Source organism: Monodelphis domestica, chromosome 4 (genome assembly GCF_027887165.1).
Source record: "Monodelphis domestica isolate mMonDom1 chromosome 4, mMonDom1.pri, whole genome shotgun sequence".
Lineage (NCBI taxonomy): Eukaryota > Metazoa > Chordata > Mammalia > Didelphimorphia > Didelphidae > Monodelphis > Monodelphis domestica.
Window position 1 is genome coordinate 93,148,699 of NC_077230.1, and position 27,727 is coordinate 93,176,425.

Below are 27,727 nucleotides of genomic sequence, written 5' to 3' on the forward strand. Positions count from 1 at the left end.
AGTGAGTGGGCAGAGAGAAAGTTCGATAAACTGAGGCAAGACCAAATTTCTCTGTCAGGACTTCTGTGTTAGGGCGGGCTGGGAGGAGCACATGGCTGCTGGGGAACCTTGAGCTAAATGTAGCAAGCTAGATTAGGGTAAAAACTTCTCAAAGCTATCTACCTCCTCTCTCCTTCATCCTCTCCCCTACTCCTCTGTGATGAATAAAATAATAACATTTGTGACCAGTCTCACAATTTTAACCTGGGCAATTCAATCCTTTGAAAGGGCACCTAATTAGCATAATCCAGCCTTATCCAAAACCTTCAGAGAAATCAGGTGGTGGGGTAATCAAAATTAGGATGGAAAATATCTTAGTAGCTATAGAAGTACAGAAGCATCATTTAGACATTGGGTTTCATTTTTGTAAGGCAGTAATTTTGTGAATCTTCTCTGCCAGGCTGTAGCAGGATTATCTTGGAGATAAATTAACCTCCCCCCCCCCCCCCCCAATAATGCAAATTGGGAACTCTATTAGAGAAAGGCAAATGGGAAGACTGGTGGTATCTCCCTGCCCCACCCCACCCCCAACATCACCACACAAAGTAAAAAACACATGGGTGGAGAACATTGATTAAAATCACTTTGCATTTATTTGGCTAAATGACAAAAGCCAAAACAACTCTGAACAGATTAACAACACACAGACAGAAAACTGATAGACTTAACACCAACTGAGGAAAACTATCCTTTGGACTCCAAGGAAGTTAACATTCATGCCAAGACTTGTGTTTCTTTTTAAGACAATTCGTTTCTCCCAGGAGCTTCAACTCCCAAACAACCCAAGATGACAAATCTTTGTTTATGGGGTCAGAAAGGCTCACATTCCATCTAAATGAACTTAACCTGAGTCATTTCAACTGGAACCTAATATAAAATGGATGCTTTCATCTTTTATCTTTCTGGCCCTGCCAAGTATAAACCTATATTTTGGCAGAAAGAAAATGCTGTTTTTTAAAAAAGGAAATTAGTATTTTAATACCATAAACCCAATACTATCTTCCATTTAGTAATCAGGAAAAATCACAACTAGGAGGGAACATTCTGCATCCCATGACCATCTGTTCTCCAAGAGAAAAAAAAAGTACAAATCACTGTGTTATGACTCTGAAAAATATACTCTTAGAAATACTTATACTGATGAGTTAAAAAAAATACAATTACTTACAAAATATTGTCAATTTTTTTCTTTTTTTCCCATCTGTATTGGTCAGGCTCCCTATGATACTGTATACAGAGAAAATTCTTGAGAGCTATGGCTTTTGACAGGAGAAAAAGGCAAATGTAGTTGATTTGAAGAGATTATGGGGAACGGATCCAGAGCTAGTTCCTAAAAGCATCAAACTCCTTTACAGAGGAAGTCATACTCAAATCAAGACAATCCAACGATGGAAGAATTAAAATGTTGCAGAGAAGTACTTTGGAGATGGGCCCCCTATCAATGCTACTTACTAGGGGCTTGGCCATAGGCAAAGAAAGAAAAAAAAATGTAATTATGGTACAGCCTAAGGAGTTCTTGTGGCAGAGAAAGAAATGACCTATTCCCTTTATTTATGATATGTATAGCTCTTCCTCCCCCCACCCCCCCTACTTTATAGAACCCTCTGGCTCCTATTTTCACCTAAGACTTTGATCATGGTCTGCTTTTTGACTTCTGAGGAGAGGTTGAAACAGGAGAAATAATCCCCTCCCTTTTTCTAATGTAAACTCTCACACCTCATTTCCTCACAGTTGTGGTTGCAAAAATGAAAAGTAGACTTTCTGCTGAGTCCACAGTAAGCTCCTACTGAAATGGTCACCTTTAATGTTAAACTCACGGCATCCATGAGGCCGACACAGACTACGCTTTTTAACCTATAGACCACAGCCTAGTTCTGACCCCTCTATTAAGTCCACCTTATCCATCCCATCTGGGCCTTTCATTTACCCAGAGACACTGAAAAACGGCCCTACACCTTCATAGAATAAATTCTGATCAAAGGGGTAATCATAACACAGTCATCCCCTCTAACTTCATTTAATTAGGTTAATAGTCAAAGAGGCATCATTCCAGTGGTATCAATCGTTTTCTTGTCTTCCCTTTCCCCCAGGTGCAAAGACGTACAAATATAGACTTTAAGGTACCCAGAAAACATCTCTGACTACAAAAAGCTATTTGTGTTTGGATGGTATCTACTTGAGACAGGTCAAAAGATAGTACTGAACACAAATGCAGGCTTACCAATTTTGTGGCTTAACAAATTTGCCTAGATGTTCTTTGCTAAGGATGGGGCATGTCCAGACAGAATATCCCACTAGTCATTGGCACAGAGGAGTAAATATACTTCTGGGAAACATTTTAAAGGAGGAAAAACCATATTCTGAGGGCCTTTGTAAATGTACATCTGAAGAGAGTGAAGAAATTGTAAACTAATGGATGCCAAGGACATTCCAGAGGATGCACCATAAAAGACCATGGGGGCAGGTTTCAGCAGTCACATCTTTACGTTCCCTACCACCAGCCTTCAAGGGCACAGCTTCATAAAATTAAAAAATCTGTACCAAGAAGAATGTTCTAGGCAGAAACAAAATCACTAAAAAGGGAAGTCTGCCTGGCTGAAGCAAAGAAGTTAAATTAACACTTGATCAAATGAAGCCGTGAAGCAGCATAGCAAGGGAAAAAATTGATTTCAATTGTTTCAGAGAGAGGATCCCAAACCAAAGCTCAATAGAACCATAAGGCTCCAGAATAAAAATGGCGCTTCATCAGAAACACAGTTTCCATAAGCCACGGGGGAATCCAGAGGAAGTCTCCCTCTATTCATTTCCTTCACTTTGATATATCAGCAGCCTCTCCAGGCAGCTTGAATCTTAAGAATTCTAGCTACCTTGCTCTGCGGGTACAGTGTAAATCCTGTGACAATTACTTGTCATCTAGCAGGCACAAAAAACAGGTTTTATCAGAAAGTGTTCACATGGGGGGCCACAGGAGGCAAACTGCCCCAGCACATGGACAAACACAGAAAGCTATTTGTGGTTTTCGTAGCTGAAAACACTAAAACTCCACCCCCACAAGGGGTATTGATGAGCAACCGAACACAGCTGACACAAGCAGTTTTCCCATTAGGCCCACCACACAGGTGGGTGAGCAAGCAAGGGGTGGCTGCTGCTCTGCTGGTCTCTGGGTTGAGGAGGCAGGATGGTGAAGCTAAGAAAGAGGCACATGCGCAGCAGCAGCGGCGGCAACAGCAGCAGCGGCGGCAGCAGCAGCACAGCCTTAAGCATCCACATTCCTCGGGATAGGAGTGAAGTGGTGCACTCCCCTGAGGGCTAAGCCAGGCCTGGGTGAATGGTGGGTGGGTAGAAGGGAGAAAGGGAGGTTTGCACCTAACTTGGGTCTCATCTCTGGGAAAGGAATATGGGCTCTGCTTTTTGGGAGAGAGGTGAAAAGTCCCTGTTAGCTGTTTCTCAGAGTGGAAGAAGAAATGGGGAGGACTGATCAAGGTTAAGAAAGTTCTGAGGAAAAAGATATGAGAGAAGGTGTGGCTGCTGTTTAGAGAAAGGGCGGCAGGTCCTTGACACTTTGTTCCCAAACTCTAAGAATTCTTCTACAATCATTAAATGTGAGCATGGGAACAGGGATTAAAAGAATACACTGAAAGCCTTCAGACACTTGCAGTGGTATCCTTTTCGGTAGAAGCAAAGTAAAGTCCTAGATATGGGAATGATCAGGTCCAAGACTGTTTCCCCACTGGAATTCAGTTTATAAGCTGAGTTTGCACATGAATGTGTACATGTGAGTGCACACCTACACAAATATCACAGTATGCTGTCCTCTAAAAGCAGCCCATAGAAAGAGGCAAAAGCCTACCAAGGGCTCCTAGGCAGCTTGGTAAATTGGAGATGAGTTTCTGAAAAAGATAAGCATTTCAGGGAAACGGCTTGATGAATAATCCTTCTATCCACTGTCCTCAGGGATCACAATGGTAGCATATTTCCAGTAGACCCATCTTAAGAAGTGAAAAGAGACAGACCCAGAGACCCTTCTCTGAGAGCTCCTTACTACACCTCAGCACATTGGCCAGCATCAAGCTTAGGGGGGTTAGTGACTTCAGGAGGTCAGTTTTGCCCTCAAAAAAAGAAAAGAAAAAATGGAAATCAAATTAATTATAAGGAAGTTCACATCATTTTCCCTAAGCCACATCTGGCATGGCTCACATCAGGTCGTAAGAACTTAAGAGAGTCACTCAGCTTCAGACCAGAAATAAAACTAGAGTGAACTGGGGTTGCGGGGAGTGGGGAGAGAAACCTCAGGGAACAATACTATCTCTTTTTTTCTCTCCTGGTTGGGGCTCCACTTTTTACATTTAAAAAGGCTTTTTTTTTTAAATTAATAAAAACTATTATTTTCCTTTCAAGATTATCTGAATGCAAACAGTAAAGCAATGTCCTCGTGGAAGCTGGTGCAGGGGAATGGAAGAGAGGCTTCTAAGGCAGTTCTTCCTCTGTCTCTCTGGGTGATGCCTTTCAGAGGACAGGCTATTTTGATCTCTGTTCCAAGTCCTCCTTCCCTCGTCTATAACTGTCCTTGGATTTAGTGTTGGAACTGACAATTTTGAAAAGACAGCTGAAGGTGAAAGGACAGAGGAAGGAGAAGGGAAATGGGATGGCATATTAGTCATCTTCATCATCTTCACTTATGTCATACTGAACAGCCTTGTGTACCGAGAGGTTCGCAGGGGAGGAGGGTGGAGAAGTCTTGCCAGAGAAGGGCCATCGAAAAGAGGGAGAAGGGGAACGTTCACGAGTGGGGCTGTTGCTTGGGCTCTGCTTGGGACTGATAGCTTGAAGCATCCGGCCTTTTCCTTCCTTTAACATGTGTTTCTGGGGATAGAGAGGACAACAAAAAGAAAGTTAGAGGAAACTTTTGGATGGTACTAGACCACCAATAATGGATTACAGAATTAATTAAGCTACAAAATATCTAAGAGGTCATATACTCCAACTCCTACATTTAACAAGAGAAGAAACTGAAGCCCAAGGAAGCCAAGTAACTTGCTTTTAGATCACATGGGACTTTAGTAAGTGCCTGTAGTCTTAGTGAGTCATCTTGGGTTTCAGTAAGTAATCACCTTGGATTGATATTGCAGGATGACTTTAAGCCACATGAGGATGCATAATCATAAGCTTGGCAATAGCTTTAGACACCCACCTAGGCACAAATGATTTTTTTTTTTAAACTTAACTTTCTAAATATCAATTTGAAAACAGAGAGGAGTGGTAAGGGGTAGGCAATCAGGGTTAAGTGACTTGCCCAGAGTCACACAGTTAGGAAGTGGCTGAGACCAGATTTAAACAAGGTCCTTTTGACTCCAGGCCTAACTGTGCTACTACCTAGCTTCCATGGCACAAATGAATTTGAAAGAAGTTTTAAGCTATGATCCTTTAATATTAAACCACTGTTGACTGTACAGCCACAGAATTCTAAAATTAGAAGAGACCTCCCCTCAGAAAGCCATCTCTTCAGAAGCCCTTTACTTCTAGACCAAATTACAGATCAGTTCACTTAGACCGAAAACTGTCACAGTCTTAAAAGTTTTTGAAAGTCTCCTGATTGGTGCAGAAAGCCTCTAAATGATCCTTTCCAATATCCAAATTGCCTCGATACAAAAAATCTTTCTTGAAAGCTAGCCTAAATCTCTGTTGCTAAATGACCACATATGATATTGTCACATAGATTTGGAAAGAATACCTCTTTTTTAATTTTCTTTTCTTTTTTATTCTTGTATTTAACTCTTTTTTAAAAAATTAATTTATTTAGTCAATTTAGAACATTATTCCTTGCTTAAAAGAATCACATTATTTCCCTCCCCTCCCCTCCCCATCCCTCCCACAGCTGACAGTGAGTATTACATGTGTCCTTGAACAGAACCTATTTCCATGTTGTTGTTTGCACTAGGATGTTCCTTTAGTGTCTACATCCCCAACCATATCCCCTCGACCCATGTATTCAAGCAGTCGTTTTTCTTCTGTGTATTTCTACTCTTAGTCCTGTCTTATCTTCTTTTACTATTTCCTTCTACACCAATGTTTTGTTTTTAATCAGGCCCCCTAATTCCCATCCTTATTTTACTTCCCTTTCTACTCCCCTCCCTTCTTATTCCCCCCTTATTTTTCTTTACAGTCTTTTTAAACTACCCCCCCCCCACCTCTCTTGTACTGCTTCCCTCCCCACCAGTCTGTTTGTTACCCTTCTACTCCCCTATAGGGCGCAAATCAATTCTCTGCCCCAATGGATTGGATTGTTCTTCCCTCTTTAAGTCAATTTCAATGCACATAAGAGTTGAGTATTTACTATCTCCAACCTCTTTACCCTTCCGGTGTATTGATGTTCTCCCCCTCCTGCCATGAGCTTCTTTGTGACATATCAATTTATACCCTTTTGTTTCTTTTCCCATTTCTTTTAGTATTAACCCCCTTTTTAAAGCTCTGGTTGTATATATATATATATATATATAGATACACACACACACACATATATATATTTATGCATACATATATCCATATACATATTTATGTCTTAGCATTTCATCCTATACAGTTTGTCACTGTTTCCTCTAAGTGTAATTCTTCTGGCTGCCCAGGGGATAATAAAATTTTTTAAGACTTACCAATGACCTTTTTTCTTAAAGGGATACATATCATTTTAACTTATTGGGTCTCTTTTAAAAAAGTTGGGTTTTTTGAGTATTGTTTTGTTTTTCTTTTTTTCCCCGTCTTTTTAAATTACCTTTTGATGATTCTCTTGAGTTCTGTGCTTGGGCATCAAATTTTCTGTTCCGGTCTGGTCTTTTCTTTACAAACACTTGGAATTCTTCTATTTTGTTAAATGACTATACTTTCCCCTGTAAGAATATAGTAAGTTTTGCTGGGTAATTGATTCTTGGTTGTAGAACTAGTTCCCTTGCTTTCCGGAATATCATATTCCATGCCTTTCGGTCCTTCAGTGTAGATGCAGCCAGATCCTGTGTTATCCTCACTATGGTTCCATGGTATCTGAATGACTTCTTAGCAGCTTGTAATATTTTTTCCTTGGTCTGATAATTCTTGAATTTGGCTATAACCTTAATGGGTGTTGTCATTTGGGGACTAAGTACAGGAGGAGATCTGTGGATTCTTTCAATCTCCACTTTTCCCTCTTGTTCCAGAATATTGGGGGAGTTTTATTGGATAATTTCCTGTAGTATGATATCCAGCCCTTTCCTTTTGACATGGTCGTCAGGTAGACCAATGATTCTTAAGTTGTCGCTCCTGGAACAATTTTCTAAATCTTCTGTTTTGATAATGAGATGTTTCATATTTTCCTCAATTTTTTCATTCTTTTGATTTTGTTTTATAGTGTCCTGATGCCTTGTGAAGTCACTTGATTCTAGTTGTTGTATTCTGGTTCTTAAAGACTGGATTTCATCACTGGCTTTTTAGTCATCCTTCTCCTTCTGGTCTGATTTTCTTTGGAGGTCATCTTTCATCCTCTTAGCCTCATATTTCATCTCCTTTGCCTCTTTTTCAAGCTGGTTGATTTTGGCTTTAAAGACACTATTTTCTTGTTTTAGTTCAAGTGCCTCTGTTTCCATGACTTATCTTAGTTTTTAAGTTCTTTTCCCAGTTGTCTTCAGCCTCTCTTTTCAAAAAAAAAAATCTTTTAAACATTATTTTATTTGTTCATTTTCAAACATTATTCCTTGGAAACGAAGATCATTTTCTTTTCCTCCCCCGCTCCCACCACCCCTCCCATAGTTGACATGTGATTCTACTGGGTATCCTTGAATCAAGTGTCCTTGATTCAAACCCATTTCCATGTTGTTGGTATTTACATTAGGGTGTTCATTTAGTCTCTCCTCAGTCATGTCCCGTCAACTCCTCTAGTCCAGCAGTTGCTTTTCCTCAGTGTTTTTACTCCCACAATTTGTCCTCTGCTCGTGGACAGTGTTTTTTCTCCTAGATCCCTGAAGAATGTTCAGGGACACAGTATTGACACTAATGGAGAAGTCCATTACGTTCAATTGTACCACAGTGTTTCAGTCTCTGTGTACAATGTTTTCCTGGTTCTGCTCCTTTCGCACTGTATCACCTCCTGGAGGCTGTTCCAGTCTCCATGGAATTTCTCCACTTTTATTATTCCTTTGAGCACAATAGAATTTCATCACCAACGTACACCACCATTTGTTCAGCCATTCCCCAATTGAAGGGCATCCCCTCATTTTCCATTTTTTGGCCACCACAAAGAGCGCAGCTATGAATATTCTTGTATAGGTCTTTTTCCTTATGATCGCTTTGGGGTACAAACCCAGCAGTGCTATGGCTGGATTAAAGGGCAAGCAGACTTTTATCACCCTTTGGGCATAGTTCCAGATTGCCCTCCAGAATGGTTGGATCAATTCACAACTCCACCAGCAATGCATTAATGTCCCAACTTTGCCACATTCCCTCCAGCATTCATTGCTTTCCTTTGCTGTCATGTTGGCCAATCTGCTAAGTTTGAGGTGATACCTCAGAGTTGTTTTGATTTGTATCTCTCTGATTATAAGAAATTTAGAGCACTTTTTTATGTGCTTATTAATAGTTTTGATTTCTTTGGCTGAAAACTGCCTGTTCATGTCCTTTGCCCATTTATCAATTGGAGAATGGCTTGATTTTTTGTACAATTGATTTAGCTCTTTATAAATTTGAGTAATTAGACCTTTGTCAGAGGTTTTTGTTATGAAAATTGTTTCCCAATTTGTTGCTTCCCTTCTCATTTTGGTTACATTGGTTTTGTTTGTACAAAACCTTTTTAATTTGATGTAATCAAAATTATTTATTTTATATTGTAAATCTTTTATGTCTTGCTTGGTTTTAGTCTTTCCAGAAAATGCTGAAGAGGGTTATAAGGAACTTTGGATTCTACCAAATCCTAGATCCACCTAGAACTTGCTAATATTTTGGGTCTCCACACTCAGATCTTATTTTGAGTTCCCCTTGTGTTTTAAGCTTTGTTCAAATTTCATTGAATGTTTACATTTACCCATCTCCATTGCTTTCTGGGCAAAATTATAGGTATCCTTTCCACATCAGAACTTTCCCCATTGGTAGTTTTGATATATCACAGGTTGGCATAAGAAATTAAGTGGGAATTTGGGGGGGGGGGTTCAGAAGTTACAGACGACACACAAAGGCCAGCAGAAGACACAGAAAGAGTACGATGCATAAAATATATGTATATTATTGTGTAATATCAACATATTTTAATACCATAAGTATACACAATTTCTTTTTCAAAGTTAAAATAAGTAAAAAATTAAAGCTTGCAAAAACAAACACCCCCCCCCCCCAAACAAACATGAAAGTCAGCAAAATTTTATGTGGCTTTTCCAGAGTGCTAGGGGGCTGTGGGTCTCAATGCAAGTGTGGTTAGTGTGTGAAGAACATTGTCTCAATCCTATATCATATAAATCTCGTGAGCCTGGTGGAGAGGGAAGCACATCTCCTTTCTAGGTGTAGAGTGTGAGGTGTTCATCCAAACCTAATCTCTCCCACACTGTCTTCCAATTTTCCCAGCAGTTTTTATCAAATAGTGGATTTTTCTCCCCAAAGCTGGGATCTTTGGGTCTTGCCCCAAAGTCACTTGCCCTAAGTCTATTCCACTGATCCTCCTTTCTGTCTCTTAGCCAGTACCAAATTGTTTTGATGACCGCTGCTTTGTAATATAGTTTGAGATCTGGGACTGCAAGGCCCCCTTCCTTTGTATTTTTTTCCCCATTATTTCCCTGGATATCCTTGATCCTTTGTTCTTCCAAATGAACTTTGTTATGGTTTTTTCTAAATCAGTAAAGAAATTTTTTGGAAATTCAATGGGTATGGCACTAAATGGATAAATAAATTTGGGTAGGATGTTCATTTTTATTATATTGGCTTGTCCTACCCATGAGCAGTTAATGTTTTTCCAATTGCTCAAGTCTAGTTTTAGTTGTGTGGAGAGTATTTTGTAGTTGTGTTCATATAGTTCCTGTGTTTGTCTCGGCAGATAGATTCCTAGGTATTTTATTTTGTCTAAGGTGATTTTGAATGGAATTTGTCTTTTTAATTATTGCTGCTGAGCTGTGTTGGAAATGTATGGAAATGCTGATGACTTATGCGGGTTTATTTTGTATCCTGCAACTTTGCTAAAGTTGTTGATTATTTCGCTTAGCTTTTTCATTGATTCTCTAGGATTCTTTAAGTAGACCATCATGTCATCCACAAAGAGTGATAGCTTGGTCTCCTCCTTGCCTATTTTGATGCCTTCAATTTCTTTTTCTTCTCTAATTGCTACTGCTAGTGTTTCTAGTACAATGTTAAATAATAGAGGTGATAATGGGCATCCTTGTTTCACTCCTGATCTTATTGGGAATGCATCTAGTTTATCCCCATTGCAGATGATGTTAGCTAATGATTTTAGATATATACTGTTTATTATTTTTAGGAATGGCCCTTCTATTCCTATCCTTTCTAGTGTTTTTAATAGGAATGGGTGTTGTATTTTATCAAAGGCTTTTTCTGCATCTATTGAGATAATCATGTGATTTTTGTTGGTTTGCTTGTTGATATGGCCAATTATGTGGATGGTTTTCCTAATATTGAACCAGACCTACATTCCTGGTATAAATCCTACTTGATTATAGTGAATGACCCTCCTGATCACTTGCTAGAGTCTTTTTGCTAGTATCCTGTTTAAGATTTTTGCATCTATATACATTAGGGAGATTGGTCTATAGTTTTCTTTCTCTGTTTTTGCCCTGCCTGGCTTTGGAATCAGTACCATGTTTGTGTCAAAAAAGGAATTTGGTATTACTCCCTCTTTGCTTATTATGTCAAAGAGTTTGTAGAGTATTGGGATTAGCTGTTCTTTGAATACTTGATAGAATTCACTTGTGAATCCATCAGGCCCTGGGGATTTTTTCTTAGGGAGTTCTTTGATGGCCTGTTGGATTACTTTTTCTGATATGGGATTATTTAAGAATTCTATTTCTTCTTCTGTTAGTCTAGGTAATTCATATTTTTTGTAAATATTCATCCATATTGCCTAGGTTGGTATATTTATTGCCATATAATTGGGCAAAGTAGTTTTTAATGATTGCCTTAATTGGGGGCAGCTGGGTGGCTCAGTGGATTGAGAGCCAGGCCTAGAGATGGGAGGTCCTAGGTTCAAATCTGGCCTCAGACACTTCCCAGCTGTGTGACCCTGGGCAAGTCACTTGACCCCCATTGCCTAGCCCTTACCACTCTTCTGCCTTGGAGCCAATACCCAGTATTGACTCCAAGACAGAAGGTAAGGGTTTAAAAAAAAATGATTGCCTTAATTTCCTCTTCATTGGAAGTAGGGTCCCCCTTTTCATCTATGATGTTGTTAATTTGCTTTTCTTCTTTCCTTTTTTAAATTAGATTGACCAGTACTTTGTCTATTATGTTTGTTTTTTCAAAGTCTTATTTATTAAATCAACAGTTCTATCACTTTCGATTTTATTTATTTCTCCCTTTTGTTCGCTTTCAAGTTTTTTTATTTGCATTACCAGTTCATTGATCTCTGCCCTCCCTAATTTGTTAATATATGCACTCAAGGATATGAATTTTCCTCTGAGTATTGCTTTGGCTGCATCCCATAAGGTTTGAAAGGATGTCTCACCATTGTCATTTTCCTCAATAAAATTATTGTTTCTATGATTTGTTCTCTAACTAATTGATTTTGGAGTATCATATTTAATTTCCAATTAATTTTTGATATGGCTCTTCATGTACCCTTACTGATAATTATTTTTATTGCCTTATGATCTGAAAAGGATGCATTTATTATTTCTGCTTTTCTGCATTTGAGTGCCATGTTTCTGTGACCTAGTGTATGATCAATCTTTGTGAACGTGGCATGTGGTACTGAGAAGGTGCATTCCTTTTTGTCCCTATTTTTCTCCATATGTCTATTAACTCCAATTTTTCTAAGATTTCATTCACATCTTTTACCTCTTTTTAATTTATTTTTTTATTTGATTTATCTAAATTTGATAGTGATTGGCTTAGGTCTCCCACTAATATGGTTTTGCTATTTCCTCCTTCAATTCACCTAGTTTCTCTGTTAGAAATTTGGGTGCTATACCATTTGGTGCATACATGTTGATTAGTGATATTTCCTTGTTGTCTATACTCCATTTTAACAGAATATATTTACCTTCCCTATCCCTTTTAACCAGGTCTATTTTTGCTTTGGCTTTGTCAGATATCAGATCAACTCCTGCCTTCTTTCTATCAGTTGAGGCCCAAAAGGTCTTACTCCATCTTTTAATTCTGACCTTGTGAGTATCTATCCACCTCACGTGTTTCTTGAAGACAACATATGGTAGGGTTTTGGATTCTAATTCATTCTGCTATTCGTCTACGTTTTATGGGTGAGTTCATCCCATTCATGTTCAAAGTTATGATTGTCACTTGTGGATTCCCTGGCATTTTGATACCCTCCCCTAATTCTGACCTTTCTTCTTTAGCTATAACCTTTTAAACCAGTGATTTACTTTAGATCAGTCCCCCTGGTCCCCTCCCCTGATATGCTTCCCTTTCTAGCCCCTCCCTTTTTGTTCCCTTCCCCTCCCCCCTTCTTCCCTCCCTTCCCTTCCTTAATTTCCCCTTCTCTCTTACCCTGTTGGATAAGATAGAATTCAAGATCCCAATGGATCTAGATGTTCTTCCCTCTCAGAGTTGATTTCACTGAGAGTAAGGTTTAAGTAATACCACTTCGCACTCTCTTCCTCTCCTTATAGGAGAATTCTTCCCCTCCCCTTTCCATGTGCATCTTTGTGTGACAAAGATTATTCTATTTAGTTTTTTTCTATTTCTTGAAGTATATCTTAGTATCATCAATGATACCCCCCCTTTGTCTTTCTCCTCCCCTGCTTTCTCTATATCATCTTGATGCCCCAATCTTTCCCTATGCATGATTCTTCTAACTACTCTAATGATGCATAGTTTTTGAGAATTACACATTACATTTCCCCCACATATTAATATATATAATTTTATATAAATGTAGTTCTTATAGAATAGAGCTTGGATAAAAGAAAAAGATAACATTTTTCTCCTTTTCCCTTTCCTTCATATTTACCTATTCATGTTTCTCTTTCTCTTTGTGTTTGGATGTCAAACTTTCCACAGAGCTCTGGTCTTTTCTTTATAAATACTTGGAAATCTTCTATTTTGTTGAATTCCCATACTTTTCCCTGGAAGTATATAGTCAGTTTTGATGGATAGCTGATTCTTGGTTGAAGACCCATCTCTCTTACCTTTCTGAATATCATGTTCCATGCCTTACGGTTATTCAGTGTGGAAATTGCAAGGTCTTATGTGACCCTGATTGGCATTCCTTTATATCTAAATTGTCTTTTTCTGACTTCTTGTAAAATTTTTTCTTTTGCTTGGAAGCTTTGGAATTTGGCAATTACATTCCTGGGAGTTGTCTTTTGGGGATTTAGTGTAGAGGGTGTTCTGTGAACTCTTTCAATGCCTATATTGCCCCCTTGTTCTAGAATCTCCAGGCAGTTTTCTTGGATGATATCTTCTATTATGATATCAAGATTACTGTTTATTTCTGGCTTTACTGGTAGACTGGGGTGTATGGGGTGCTAAGGGAGGAATAATATTTTTGGTATGGAGGACTTGTTGTGCCCTCCTAGGGCAGCTCCCCAGCCTCTGATCCTCACCTGACACCCAGCTCTCACTTGTGGCTCCTAGTAGCTGCTGGCATGCGGCAGCGGCCACACCCTGGGCAACGGCTTCGACAGGCCAGCTAAACCTTGTGAGGGTAGCCATCGGGTCGATGTTGACCCCTGGTGAACTAGGGCTTTGCTCACTCAGCATGTGAAGACTGCTTCGGTGGAACAGGCAGAAGAAACCAACAAGAAGGTTCAAAGACTGAGAGGGCGACGCAGCAAAGCACTGTGGAGTGCTTAGGGTGTGTTAGAGCACAAAGGACAACATGGCCATCCAATGTAGCTGAGGAAGTCTCCAGGTGTAAAGACTTTTCGTGCCAATGGGCCCAGGCTTCCAAAGCTGAGAGAGTGGGACTGTCTCTGTGCATCGACTTTTCCACTTAAATCTTCATGCACAAGTGTCTTTGTGCACAAAAACGCACAGTCAATTGTCATCCTCGGTTACCGAGAGACTACTACATTCACTGATAGTCCAATGATTCTCAGATTGTCACTCCTTCCTCTGTTTTCCAGGTCTGTCACCTTGTCAGTGAGATATTTTATGTTATCTCCTAATTCCTTAGTCTTTTGACTTTGCTTTATTAATTCTTGCTCTTTTGCAAGATCATTGTCGTCCAGTTGCCTGATTCTGACCTTTAAAGACTGATTTTCCTTTTCAGATTGGTCTGTTCTGCTTTTTGAGGCTTCAAGCTGTTTCTGCAGTTGCTTGTTTTTGTCCTTCAGATTGCTGAGTTCCTTTTGCATTATTTCCCATTTTTCCTGCCAGAAGGCTTCCATCTTTTTGATAACTTCCAATTTAAATTCTTCAAGAGCTTGTGGACAGTTTCCATTTCTTTTGGGAGGTTTTGGAGCATTTGCTTGTGTTTCCTCTTCTATTTCCTCTGTATTCTGTTTTTTCCCTCCATAAAATGTATCCAAAGTCACCCCCTTCTTCTTGCTTTTCTTGGTATTGGGAGGCTGTTGCTCCTGTGCACTGTTTGCCATCTCTATGTTTTGTTTTTTTTTCTTCCCTTTCCAGTCAGAAATCTGAGTGAGGAGGGCTTGCTCTCAGTGTAAGGGTCTAATGATTGAGGCTTTAGCCTCAGGCTAATTCTTGGTTCTCCTCAGCTGTGCTGTCTTCCCCTGCCTGCCGGCTTTTCAGGTGTTACTCTTCTCAGGTGTAGGTCTTTGGTGGTCTTAGTTAATTCCCAAGACCTGTGGGTGCTCCTTGCTCACTTTAGGGGATCCCTTCTCACACTAGTTGATTATAGAGTGCTAGTTCTGGGCGCCCGAGATGTGAGTTCCCCTCACCCACCTGCTGGGGTTTGGGGTGTTACTACTCTCAGGAGTAGGTCCTTGGTGGTCTTATTCAGGTCCCCAGACCTGGGGCTGCTTGTTTTTCAGTCCTGGGGTGCTCCTCCCTCACTTGTTGATTCTGGCCAGTGCTGACTTAAACTCTGGCTCCCTTTAGTGTGGTGGGTGGGAGAGGGTGGGTCAACTCTTCATTCCCTTATATTGTGGAAATGCCAGAATCTCACCTACCTTCAGTCCTGCACTTTAGTGTGGGGTCTCTCTTTTCTTATGAGGATGGTTGTTTTTTTTGTTTGTTTTTGGGGGGTCTTTTGAGGTCATCTGTGTCATTGGGTCTGAGGAGAGGAAGCGAGCCATATCTACTCTGCAGCCATGCTTACCCGGAAGTCCTGTTCAGCCTCTCTTAATTGTGTTTTGAATTGTATTTTGAATTCTTCCAGAGCCTGTATCCAGTTCGCTAGGTTTTCTGTTTTCTGTTTTTTTTCCCTTGGTGTTCCCTCATCCTTCTCTGTTCCACTTACTCTTTGTTCATTGCCTGTAAAGAAGCTGTCAATCCCCTTCTTTACTCCCTGCAGTTGCCTGAGGTCTTAGCTCTTGCTCCTCTCATTTTTTTGTGGTTTGGGCTTTTCTTTCTGCCTTCACCCTTGGAATTTTGTCAGTAAATCTCTCAGTGCAGTCTATGGGGGAGGGGTGTTGGGAGCTTGAGCTTCCCTGCCCTCTGGAAGCTTTGATGGGATTAAGTTCAGCAATCTGTGGGGGAGGAGTTTTGGGGAGCTAGAGTTTCCCTTCCCTCTGAAGGCTTTGATGGGATTAAGTCTGGCTGGGTTGCTGGATGTGCCCTGAGGCCAAAACCTCAGGAAGGGGGGAAAGGAATGTATCCACTTCTTCAACTGCTGCCCACTCTTCATTTTCTCTATCTGCTTCTCCACTGCCTATGTTGGACACTCTGAGCCTGGCACAGCTTTCGCCGCAAGGTACTTCCTCCAGACCAGAGCCTTTGCTCACCCAGAGGTTCCAGCTGCCTCCAGAGGCTTAATGCTCTAGGGTGGGGGAGGGGTCCCAGGACCTTTTAAACCTTAAGGTTTAACTCTTAAAGTCTTCTCAAATTCTGGCTTTGCGGGGGTGTACCTTTTAAGTTGAGTCCTGCAGGAGGGTTCCTTGACTCTGTCTTATTGCTAGGTTTGATTTTCAGTCCCCTGGGAGCATTTAGTTTGTAATCGGTAAAGAAGGGTTTTCAAATGTCTGAATGTTTGCTGCCTCTATGCTGCCATATTGACTCTGCCTCCTTTTCTTTTTTAAACCCCTTACCTTTCTGTCTTAGAATCAATATTGTGCCAATAAGGCAGAGTGATAAGGGATAGACAATGAAGATTAAATGACTTGCTCAGGGTCACAGCTAGGAAGTATCTGAGGCCAGATTTGAATATAGGACCTCCTATCTCTGGGCCTGGCTTTCAATCTACTGAGTCACCTACCTGTCCCCTGATATGTCTTTTTTCAAAGCAGGTTCTTATAATAATTCAGGCTCATACAAGTTAAAATTAAGAGTTTACTTAATATTCATTTTTTTTACAACAACAATACAGAAGCAAGCCAAATAAGGTTAATGAATTAATTAGGGACTAAATCTTTTGAGATTTATCTGAGACTGATGAAATTATCAAGAAGTTGCACAAACTCCTTAATCAGTCACCAAACATTTATCATGGAGAGATTAATTAACCTTTTGTTGTCCCTTTTTTATTGCTCCAATACCCTATAGTGTCTTCAACCAGCAGGAAAACTGTCCAAATACTTAAAAGGATATTCTCTCTAACTAATGAGAAAAATCATACCAGTGCTCCTTCTGGGCCAAACATCTCCAGGAAGTTTCCAATGAATTCTCTGGATTTCTCCTCCCACTTCTGAATGAGGTCAATGCTTTTCTCCTCCACTTTCTGCACAAATTCCTTGGACTTTTCCTCTACATCTTTTACCTTCTTCTTTACTTTGTCTACACGTTCCTGTAAGTGATATTTCTTCTCCTAAAAAAAAAGAAAGAAAGAAAGAAAACTCTTAAAAACACTCACCTAGATTAGGTTATATAAGGAAAAGGTCTTTAACATATCTTGTTTAGAGAGGCAAAGCACTAATAGGTGAATTTTTTAGGTGTAAAACCCAAGTCTGATGCATGGACAGTTCAAATATTATGTAGATGTAGATGTTCAGAAAACAGCAAGTTCATCTGATAATACAGTCAAAAAATATCAGTTGTAGAGTTTAAAGATCTGATCTGGAAAAGGAATTCTAGATATGCCTCTAACACTAGCCAGCAATATGATTTTAGACAAGATCTTTCTTCATTCTATGATTTAATCTGCTCTTTGGTAAAATGAGGGAATAAAATACTGAGCAGTTGACAAAAAAACTACATTAGAATTCCTTGAATAGTCAGTGTCTATTGTCTGAATAGATAATTTGCTTTAAAACTGAAGATTCAGACAACTTGATTAACCTGGACAGAAAGATGGCATTGACTGGAGCAATGGCTCCAGTATGGTCCAGTGACCTTGAGGGGTCCCCAAGATCCTTTCAGAAGCTCTTTAAGGTCAAAGCTACTTTTATAATAATACTAATATATTATTTGCCTATTAAAATACTCCTCCCCTTTTCAATTACATATAGAATTATTCTTCATATATGTCAACCAAAACAACATATGGCAACAGAATGAATGAAGAAGCAAGATAAGAGAATCTAGCTGTATTCTATTAAGTCAAACTTTAAAGAGACTTACAGAATTATGTAAAATAATGCCACTCATGTCATTAAATTTTCCTGTTTTGGAAAATATGGCTATTTTTCATCAAATGTTATTTTTTAAAAGATATAATATGGATTTTTTTAAAAAGCGAGTTAATAGGCGCAGCTAGGTGACTCAATTGCTAGAAAACCAGGCCTGGAGATGGGAGGCCCTGGATTCAAATCTTGCCTCAGACAACCACTTCCAGACTATGTGACCCTGGGCAAGTTACTTAATCCTAAGTGCCTAACTTATCACTTTTCTGCCCTGAAATAGGTACTTAGTACTGATTCTAAGACAGAAGTTGAGTTTTTACAAAAAAAAAAAATTAATCAATAAACATTTTAAAACATTATCAGCTTTAATTTCTAATATAGCATACATCAATAGATATAAACAAAAGACCTTTGGGATTTTAAATAATTTTAAACAAAAAATTGAGGGTCTTGAGGTCATAAAGTTTGAGCACCACTGATCTAATGCAAACTATGCTGGATTTAAAGGCAAAGGCCTTAAATTCAAATAGGATCCTATCACTAGCCAGCCAAATAAACCTGAACAAAAGGCTGAACTTTCAGTTTCAGTTTCTTCATCTATAAAATGAATATACTCACGATTCTCACTCAGATGTTTTGAGAATCAAATAAAATAGTGAATCATAATATATGAAATCCATTTTGTGACCATAAAAAACTATAAATGACCTAATAGAGTAACACTATTACTACATCATAAACTCCAAAGATAATCATATCTACAAAGAAATAATCAGTCAGATTTTTAAAGGCAAAAAACTTTCAAATATAAAATTTGTTTATTCATTATCAAATTTCAAATATCAAAGCAAGTTCTCTTTATACGTATTGGACATATTTTTTGTGTATATGCTGGCTTATGGAACTCATCCAGTTGTCTTGATTATTCTTATCTATTAGGGCACACATTTTCTGGAGAGAGGGTAGAGACTGAATCTACACAATCTTCAGTGTGCTGAGTTTAATACAATGCTACAGGCAACTACATATTAAAAGCTTTAAATTGATTCTAAACTAAAGAAACATGAAAACCAAGCCCTATTCAATTAGTCTGGGTAGGTATTCAGTCTATGGGGCCCTGGAGCCAAGGGGCTCTGACTCACATTGATGAAGCTGACATTGAGTTCCTTGGCAGTGTATCCCCGTTGCAGGTTCCGCCTTGCATATACGTCATAGTCCCGAACAATGCGGGTGATGATGTCTGATGTGGATATACCCTCTGTCCTCTGTGTTGGCGCGAACATACCTAACACCATGACATGCATTACATATACACACACACACACACACACACACACACACAATGATAGGACTTTATTCAGCCCAGATGATGGGATTTCTCTGCCTTATAAGGGAAGAATGGTCAGTATAGCCTTAGCTATCTTTCAGTAAAGTCTGGGAATCCCAGGTTCCTCTATGTTACAAAAGGATAACCATTTGTAATCTTCAACAGTAATCTTCAGACTTAGAAGGTAATGCCATAAAAGGGGAACGCAGGGATAGGAATTGGAGTAAAAAGATAAAAGAGTACAGGGCACTAGGATTAGGAAGAATTTGGGATTTCAGACATAGGGAACTCAATAGACATAAACAAGTTTTCCTGAAATTAAATCAGTCATCACAAGGAAGGTAAGGGCAGAAAGGATTGGGATCCACCAGGCCAAAAGAAAGGACTAGGAATCATAGGACCTCAGCTCTACTTTGGGATTTCTCTATGACCAGAGACAAGTCATAGTCTTAGAGAGAGCTTTGATAAATCCTTTCCAGAAACTACTGACATCCCACAAATTGAGAATCCACCACTGACTCACCTGCTTCTTTGATATGTTTGTAAACATCATCACTCCCAGCAGAAGAATATGGGATGTCATCATGGGCTACGAAATCGATCTGAAAATAGGGAAATATTTCAAACTAAGGAAAATTCCCATCTAAAATGAACTGGTAAATCTTCCTAAGAAAAAAATAGTAACCAGGTTAGGATCCAAGCTCTCCTTATATTCACAAATTGCATAATTCATTCAACAAACTATATAACCAGTGGTACAATAACCTCATCAGGGAATGGTAGCAAATGTGAGGTTTATCAGCTTTATAGCTTGAAACTTTTTGTAAATCCAACTTTAAAGCTGCCAGCATGTCTTTGCCCAAGGTATGAAGTCTGGCCTATAAGCAGAACATTGGTCTCATGAAGGAAGATGAGAAAACTGACCTATTCCCGATTCTGTAAAGGATTGGCTAAGTAAAGGTCTCTAATGCAGGATTAGATTAGAAATTAAGTTCATCTTTAAACAATTGGCTCTCTGTTCATCATTCAATGAAATAATTTGAAAAAGTAACTGAAAGTTATTTTATTGCTAATATGAAAGAGTTATGGCAAAGTTCCAAAAGCCAAAGACAAAAAAGGCCTTTTAATTCCAGAATTCAGCTTCTTACTGCACAGTAACTCTTTATTTGCAATGATAACAAACGATGCAGAACAGCAACCTTTTAAGGGTATCAAGCCAAATCCTTCTTTATTTATTTCCTTCTGAAGAGGAAGAAGAGAAAGGTGTGGAAATAGTGGCTGCCACAGGTCACTGGCTAGCCTTCCCTCTTCCCAGGTCCCTCCAGACTTGAAGAATCTATTACAGAATAAAGCACTCCAGTTAAGTAGAATCATCAATAAAAAAATTTAGGAGAATTTCCCCTAAATCTCAGTTCCCTGGGAAGGAAGGATGGAGCAGCCAGGGGAAGGGGATGTGTAGGGAAATGAAGGAAGGAATCGCTTGGCAACTTAATTATCAGTTAAATAACTAGTTGACAGCTAGCTGAGAACAAGAATGAGAACCAGCACAGGCTAACCAATATTTCAAGAAAAATAGTGAAGGGGGGTATTGATAGAAGACATAAGAGTACTCTAAAGACTAACTTCCTAATTTTGTTTAGGATCTACTCAAATCAAACCACTAAAAATCATCTCACATACTACTTTTTACTTGTATAAAATGCAGCAAAAGCAGATGATTTAATCCATTCCCAAAAGTTTCCAACAAATCCCATCCCTAAACCTTCCTAAATCCTGTTTCATACCATCTTGGCTTTACTTGTTCTTCCTTTCTTCATCTGGTAGTTTCCTACTGCTTTCTATCTGAAAAGAATGTTTTTTTCTTTCTTACTGGATTAGCAATTTCATCATTTTAGGGATCATCCAGTAAAGAAAATACCTTACCTCTTACACTCACCTTTGCCAGCAATATGGCATTCTTTCCATGTTACATGAAAATTGAGAAAGGACAAAGAATTACAGTACTCAAATCCTAAACTGGAAAAAAAAAAACAACACAACCTACCTTCTGCTCCTCATCAGCTTTTTACCCCCATATTAACAACAAAACCAATAAAAATGTCTGTGCCCATCTTTGAATCCAGAATGTCAGCTCCTGAAGGTAGGACTGGGGCTCTGGTGCATATCCATAAACATTCTATATCCTATTCCATAGGATGAAAGGAACAAACCCAAATGCACCTCTCTTTAAAGTGGAAGGGGATGGGGAATGAAGAAAGGCCACATCTAACCAGACTCTTACCCGATGCTCTGTCAGGAATTCAGGTGTTAGTGTCCAGGGGGCATTCCTCACCACCTCATCCACATAGCGGCAATGCTGAACTGCATCATAGCGTTCGTTTTCATTCATTACAGTGAAGCCCTTGAAATTGTGTGTCAGTTCATCGCTGCAAACTGAGTCCACAGGTACCATGTAAGTTATCAAGACAAAATTACTTCTGCTTGTCCCACCCCTAGCTTGTACTCTTTCCTATCTAGAAAATGAATCAATTTCTATATACTAAGCAGTTAACTAAATATAACTAAGCCCAAGAATCAAAGTGGTTAGATTAGATATGCATTTTCCAGATCTACTAAGATGACTATCTTTCCATATGAATTCTAAAGACTATAGGCATAAGAACTTTCCCAGAGAGGACACAATAAAGGTCTGGGAATAGTTTTAACTCTTTGCTCTGATGCAAACTGTTTCAAGTTTGGTTCATTATCACTTCTATATAAAGCTGGATTGGGCTACAACATTTGTTTATAGTACCTCAACTGGTGCAATATGAAAATAGAAACCTGGGTCAACTGGACAAAATAAATCAAAGATGTTCCAAAGACTCAAGAAATTTAAGCTAACAGTGAACAAAGAAATTATATGGCATCTCAATTCAATAAGCAAAGAAGTTTTATTCTTTTTCTTTATTTTAAACCCTTACCATCTGTCTTAGAATTGATACTACATATCCAAGGGAGAAGAAAGGTATCTTAGAATCAAAACCACATATCCAAGGGAGAAGAGAGCTAGGCAATTATGGTTAAGTAACTTCCTAGGTTCATACAGCTAGGAAATGTCTGAAACCAAATTTGAATCCAGGACATTCCATGTATAGGCCTATATAATCTATCCACTGAGCAACCTAGCTGCCCCAGGAAGTTGTATTCTCTTAATTACAGTTGCTCTTATTGTGTACTTCAGCACTAGAAGAGGCACTTACCATCTCTTTCTGAACAAAAATAAAAAAAATCTTTCCTTACCTCCCACAATAAGGTATGTGTTGGGGAATAGGTTCTTTGCTTGCATCAGAGCCCGGGCATGACCAGAGTGAAATAAGTCAAATATACCATCAGCATAAACCCTTACAGGTCGATCACCTTAAAATGAAAGAGAAGAATACCTCATTAAAAAGAACTGATCTATCATCTTACATTCTGTAAATGACACTGGAACAGATCACAGTTAGACAAGGTCAAACCTCCACAAGACAAGGATATAGTTTCATTCTGTGAAAATGTCAAAATATGTCAGATTCAACAACTGTCAGACTACTGTGCCTACGATATGATCTGGATTTGACACCTCCTCTACTTCTGTGAGGATAATTTTAGCGTTGTGACTTAAAATCTAAATTTTAATGGTCGCCAGGGGAAATCCCAAATAATAAAATACCCAAGTCTACTGGAAATTTTATGGTGATTTAATTGATATAATGGAGAAGATTAAGAAGAAGGGAGAAGGAAAGGGTAAAGGATTTCTTCCCCTGCCCGGCTGGTACCGGGCAGGAAAATTAGAAGATCTAGAAAGTAAGAGTTCGGAGTGTGAAGGAGGAAGAAATCAATGAAGGAGGAAGAAATCAATCAACATGAACTCCAAAAGGGGCTCAGCTGAGATGCCTGAACCTGAATCAGGTCAAGGACAAAACTCACCACCAAAACCCAGACAAATAACTGTTACCGCTCCCAAGATGTCGGAACGCCTAGCACGCTGCTAGCCAGAGTTGCCTCTCCAGGGAAAGAGGAGGAGAGAGGAAGTGAAGTGCCTTATATAGACAGTTTTATATCACTTTCCTGAGTCTCATCTGTATCAATGATGGCTTAGCTTGACTTAGGACAGCCCAGGGGTTTGTCCTTTTTTCTGCACATGTCTGTTGAAGGCCATTTCCTCAGATAATTAAATCTTGTTTGATGCAGACCTTTCAAATCTTGTTAAACTAAGAAAGGAGGAGAAATGTAGAGTTTCCAAGACCTGATTCTGTTATTCCAAGTATCTCCATTGTTACTGATCAGGAAGTAGCTAAATCAAATCTTCTAAAGAATGGTCTGATTAGAGTGGAATAGTTTTAAAATTCACACTTCCCTTTTGAAGTATCTTTGATTCATACTAAAGAGATTAGAAATATTGTCCTCAAATCCTCAGATACAGTACCTAAATATAAAGTCACACCATCAAAACAAAAACCAAAACCTAGGAGAATGAAAGGAAGTTAGTTCCCTGGACAATTATGCCTGGGGGGAATTATTATGTATTCAAGGGACAAGGTGACTATAAAAGAAAAATTTCAATTACATAAAACTGAAAAACTCTTGCACAAATCAATCAATTGAGCTAGAATTAGAAAAAGAGAAGTTATTTGCTGAGGAAATCTTTGCAGCAAATATCTCTGATAAAGATCTGATATTCAAGTTTCAAAGGGAATTGACACAAACCTAGTGAGAACATGAGTCATTTCCCAATAGATAAGTGACCAAGGAATATAAACAGGTAGTTTCTCTTTTTCCTTTAAAATTTTGCTTTTATATCACCTACATTTCTCTTTTAAAAACAAACAACTCTTACTTTCTGTCCCAGGATCAATAAAGAATATCAGTTACAGGGCACAAAAGTGGTAAGGGTTAGGCAACTGAGGTTAAGTGACTCGCTCAGGGTTACAGAGCTAGGAAGTGTCTTTGTGAGAACAGAACCCAGGACCTCCCATCTCTAAGCTTGGTTCTTTATCCACTGAGCCACTTAGCTGCCCCAAGAAAATAATATGTACAGTCTTTGTTGAGTTAAATGATCTGGCACTTATTAATACTTCATTTATTTTCAACCTTTTCTCACCAAAAATAGTCTACAATTAAGTATATAAACTGTTGTTATGCTTAGTAACAACAATACTTTGTGCTGAGTTTGGGACAATGGTGAACCCAGAGCTCTGTTCTGTAGGGGAAATGTCAAGTGTTACTGCCTCCAACAGGATCCCTTTATCACATACCTCAATTTGACCCTTGAATGTCTGTTGGCATTTTGGAATTTGACTCCCCTTACATTGTTATAATCACTGTGTTTCTAATCTGGGTTTATTACAGTGCTGTTCATGAGATAATTTATTAAGCTATACTGACTCATATTAAGTACTCTGATCAAAATATTATAAGTAACCAGAGTCTATCACATCACAGAAGGAAATATTAAACATGAATAGGGCTGAGTTATTTGGCAAAAGTAAAGCCCTCTTGGGGGTTGCTGGGTGGCTCAGTGGATTGAGAGCCAGGCCTAGAGCCAGGAGGTGCTGGGTTCAAATTTGTCCTAGCTGTGTGACCCTGAGCAAGTCATTTAATCCCCATTGCCTAGCCCTTGGCACTCTTCTGCCTCAGAACCAATATACAGTATTGATTCTAAGACAGAAGATAAGGGTTAAAAAAAAAAAAGTAAAGCACTCTGTGGAGTCTTTCCTTTTAGAAAGACTTAGATATTGATTAAAAAAAATTTTTTTTGGTGTTGATTAATCAATAACCTACCTACTGTTCCAACTGTTTCCTCCTCTCTAATACCAGAGATTGAAGTACAGGTCCAATTCTATAACCATTGCTACTAGGTAACTGAGCACAAATTCTCATTAAAATGAAGGCTATGCTAGAGGGGCTATGGGAAAAATATGTTCACTAATGCACTGTGGGTGGAGCTATCAACTAGTCCAACCATTCTGCAAAGGCAATTTGGAACTATAACCAAAAAGCTATTAAGCCACATTTAATACAGTAATAATGCTAATAGGTATATACCCTCAAAGAAAGAAAAAAAGGAAGCATTCGTGTAAAAATATTTATAGCATTTCTTTATTGTGGTGGCAAAGAATTGGAAGCTAAGGGAATGCTCATCAATTGGAAATGGCTGAACAGTTTATGACACATGAATGCGATAGAATACTATTGTGCTATAAAAAATAATTAAGATGATGATTTCACAAAAAACTAGCAAGATCTGCATGAATTGATGCAAAACGAAAAGAACCAAGGAAACAAACTATACAATAACAGCAATATTGAAATGATAGACTTAGTAACTCCAGTAAACACAATGATCCACCACAATTCCAAAGGACTCAGGATGAAACACACTATTCACTTCCAAACAGAAAACTGATGGACACAAAATACAAATTTAAGTACATAATTTTTTCTCTATCTCTTTTTTTTATTTGGGGGGGGGGGAACAGGAACATGTTTAATGAAGAAACCTGTTTTGAAACACTATACATATTCATAATGGACTTTGTTTTCCTGGACTCTCAATGGGTGGAGGAGGAAGTAGGGAAAGGCTGAGAATCTGGACCTGAAGAAAAGTGCAAATAAAGAATTTAAGTCTGTGTGCTTTAAAAAAGAAACAAAAATAAAGTAACTACAGAATGTACAAAATATTTGTGTATGTACCTACCAAGGCACACAAAAGAACAAAAACATTCTTTATAGAAACAAAATCAGACCTTAATAACTAGAAAGACAGCAATTGTTCATAGTTGAGATATGTCAATTAATATACTAAAATTAAAAATGACAGCATTACCTAAAATAAAATGAGACTTCATCTCTTCTAATAAGAGATATATACAAATCCTCTAAAAGGTCAAAAACTTTCCTTAATGGATAAACTACAGTTCTTAAAAGAAGAATTATTAACTATTAATATGAAAAATTACTCCAAATCACTAAGAGAAATTAACATAAAAATAACTCTGGTTTTACCTCAGAGCTAATAAACTGGAGAATATGACAAAAGATGAAAATCATTAGTATTAAAGGGGATATTGAAAGACACTTATGTATGGTAGAACTGTAAATTAGTGTAACCATTCTGGAAAGAAATTTGGAATTATACAAATAAAATGAATAAAGTATCCAATATCCTTTGACCCAGAGCTCTCAATACCTTAGTGCAAGCCATATGCAAAAATATTCATAGCAGCACTTTTTATGGTAGCAAAGAACCAGAAACAAAGCAAATTATGTTATATGAATGTAATACATTTTGTGCCATAAGATACAATGGAAACTATGAATATGAAATCAGGGAAGCATAGATTGATTACTATCAGTACTGTCTCATAAAGCAGAGATGAAGTAGCAGGTAAAACTAGTTTAAAGAAAGGTTGTCAAGACATCCAGCTATGCAAGATCATTCTACAAGTATTTAAGAAAGAAAGTGAAAATCCAACAGAAGAAAAAGGAAAAGATCTGTGAAAATTATGTATAACAAATTACCTTCTTCATCAAAAACAACCTAAACACCACAATCTCCCAAAAAAATAGGAGTAGGTTATAACATATAATTAAATACTCCAAAGAACAGGAAAAGTTGTCTTCAAGGGGTTGTATGGTAGGACAGCTAGTAAATATGACAGAAAAACTGGTAAAGATCAAATAGTAATGTGGGTGAGAGGAAGGGATGACAAGTGAACTATCAGAGCAATCACCCCTTTCTCATTCTGCCTGTTTTCCCCTCTCTTGTTTTAAAATAAACCTACTCCTTTGTGAATTGATTCAACCATTCTGGAAGGCAATTTGGAATTCTGCCCAAAGGGTTTTAAAAGAATGCCTACCCTTTGATCCAGCCATACCACTGCTGGGTTTCTATCCCAAATAGATAATAAGGAAAAATATTTGTACAAAAATATTTATAGCTGTGCTGTTCGTGGTGACAAAAAAATTGGAAAATGAGGGGGTGTCCCTCAATTGGGGAATGGCTAAACAAACTGTGGTATCTGGAATATTATTGTGCTAAAAGGAATAACGAACTAGAGGAATTCCATGTGAACTAGAATGATCTCCAGGAATTGATGCAGTGAAAGGAGCAGAACCAGAACATTATACAAAGAGACAGATAAAAGATGGTTACTCAGGGACCAGGAGGCACAATGGTTAAAGTTGAATTTTTTTTTTAAACTCTACCTTGTCCATTTTAGAGTTAATACTATATGTTGGTTCTAAAGCAGACAAGTGGTGAGGGCTAGCCAATGGGGGTCATGTGACTTACATAGTCACATTGCTAGAAAATATCTTGAGACAGATTTGATCTTCCATCTCTGGACCTAGCTCTCAAACCACTGAGCCACTTAGCTGCCCTTCAATTTGGAGGTTTGAGGATAAGTAAAGTTTAGAAAACAGTAAAAGAACAACACCCTGGTTGAAGAAATTAGCTCTAGACAGAAGAAAGTTTTGAGTTTCACTGATGGCTGAAGTTCAGGAGTGGTTCCTTCACAGA

The 27,727-nt window shown here is 38.5% G+C and overlaps 1 protein-coding gene across 7 annotated transcripts in view; it reads right to left on the reverse strand.

Moving 5' to 3' along the window:
- The window catches only part of PCYT1A (phosphate cytidylyltransferase 1A, choline), a 135,077-nt gene that overhangs the window by 41,175 nt on the left and 66,175 nt on the right, over positions 1-27,727 (reverse strand). For 4 of the 7 annotated variants that reach the window (XM_056797174.1, XM_056797171.1, XM_056797173.1 and 1 more), the window contains 7 exons: positions 22,465-22,581; positions 21,464-21,615; positions 19,706-19,784; positions 18,998-19,140; positions 16,913-17,101; positions 4,744-4,902; positions 610-4,148 (listed from right to left, as the gene is read on the reverse strand). In XM_056797174.1, the coding sequence (XP_056653152.1) occupies positions 3,990-4,148; positions 4,744-4,902; positions 16,913-17,101; positions 18,998-19,140; positions 19,706-19,784; positions 21,464-21,615; positions 22,465-22,581 (998 nt within the window). In that variant the 3' untranslated portion in view covers positions 610-3,989. Of the gene's footprint in view, positions 1-609; positions 4,903-16,912; positions 17,102-18,997; positions 19,141-19,705; positions 19,785-21,463; positions 21,616-22,464; positions 22,582-27,727 lie in introns of those variants that run through there. The other 3 variants (XM_056797172.1, XM_007493864.3, XR_008911757.1) reach the window with 2 other exon arrangements.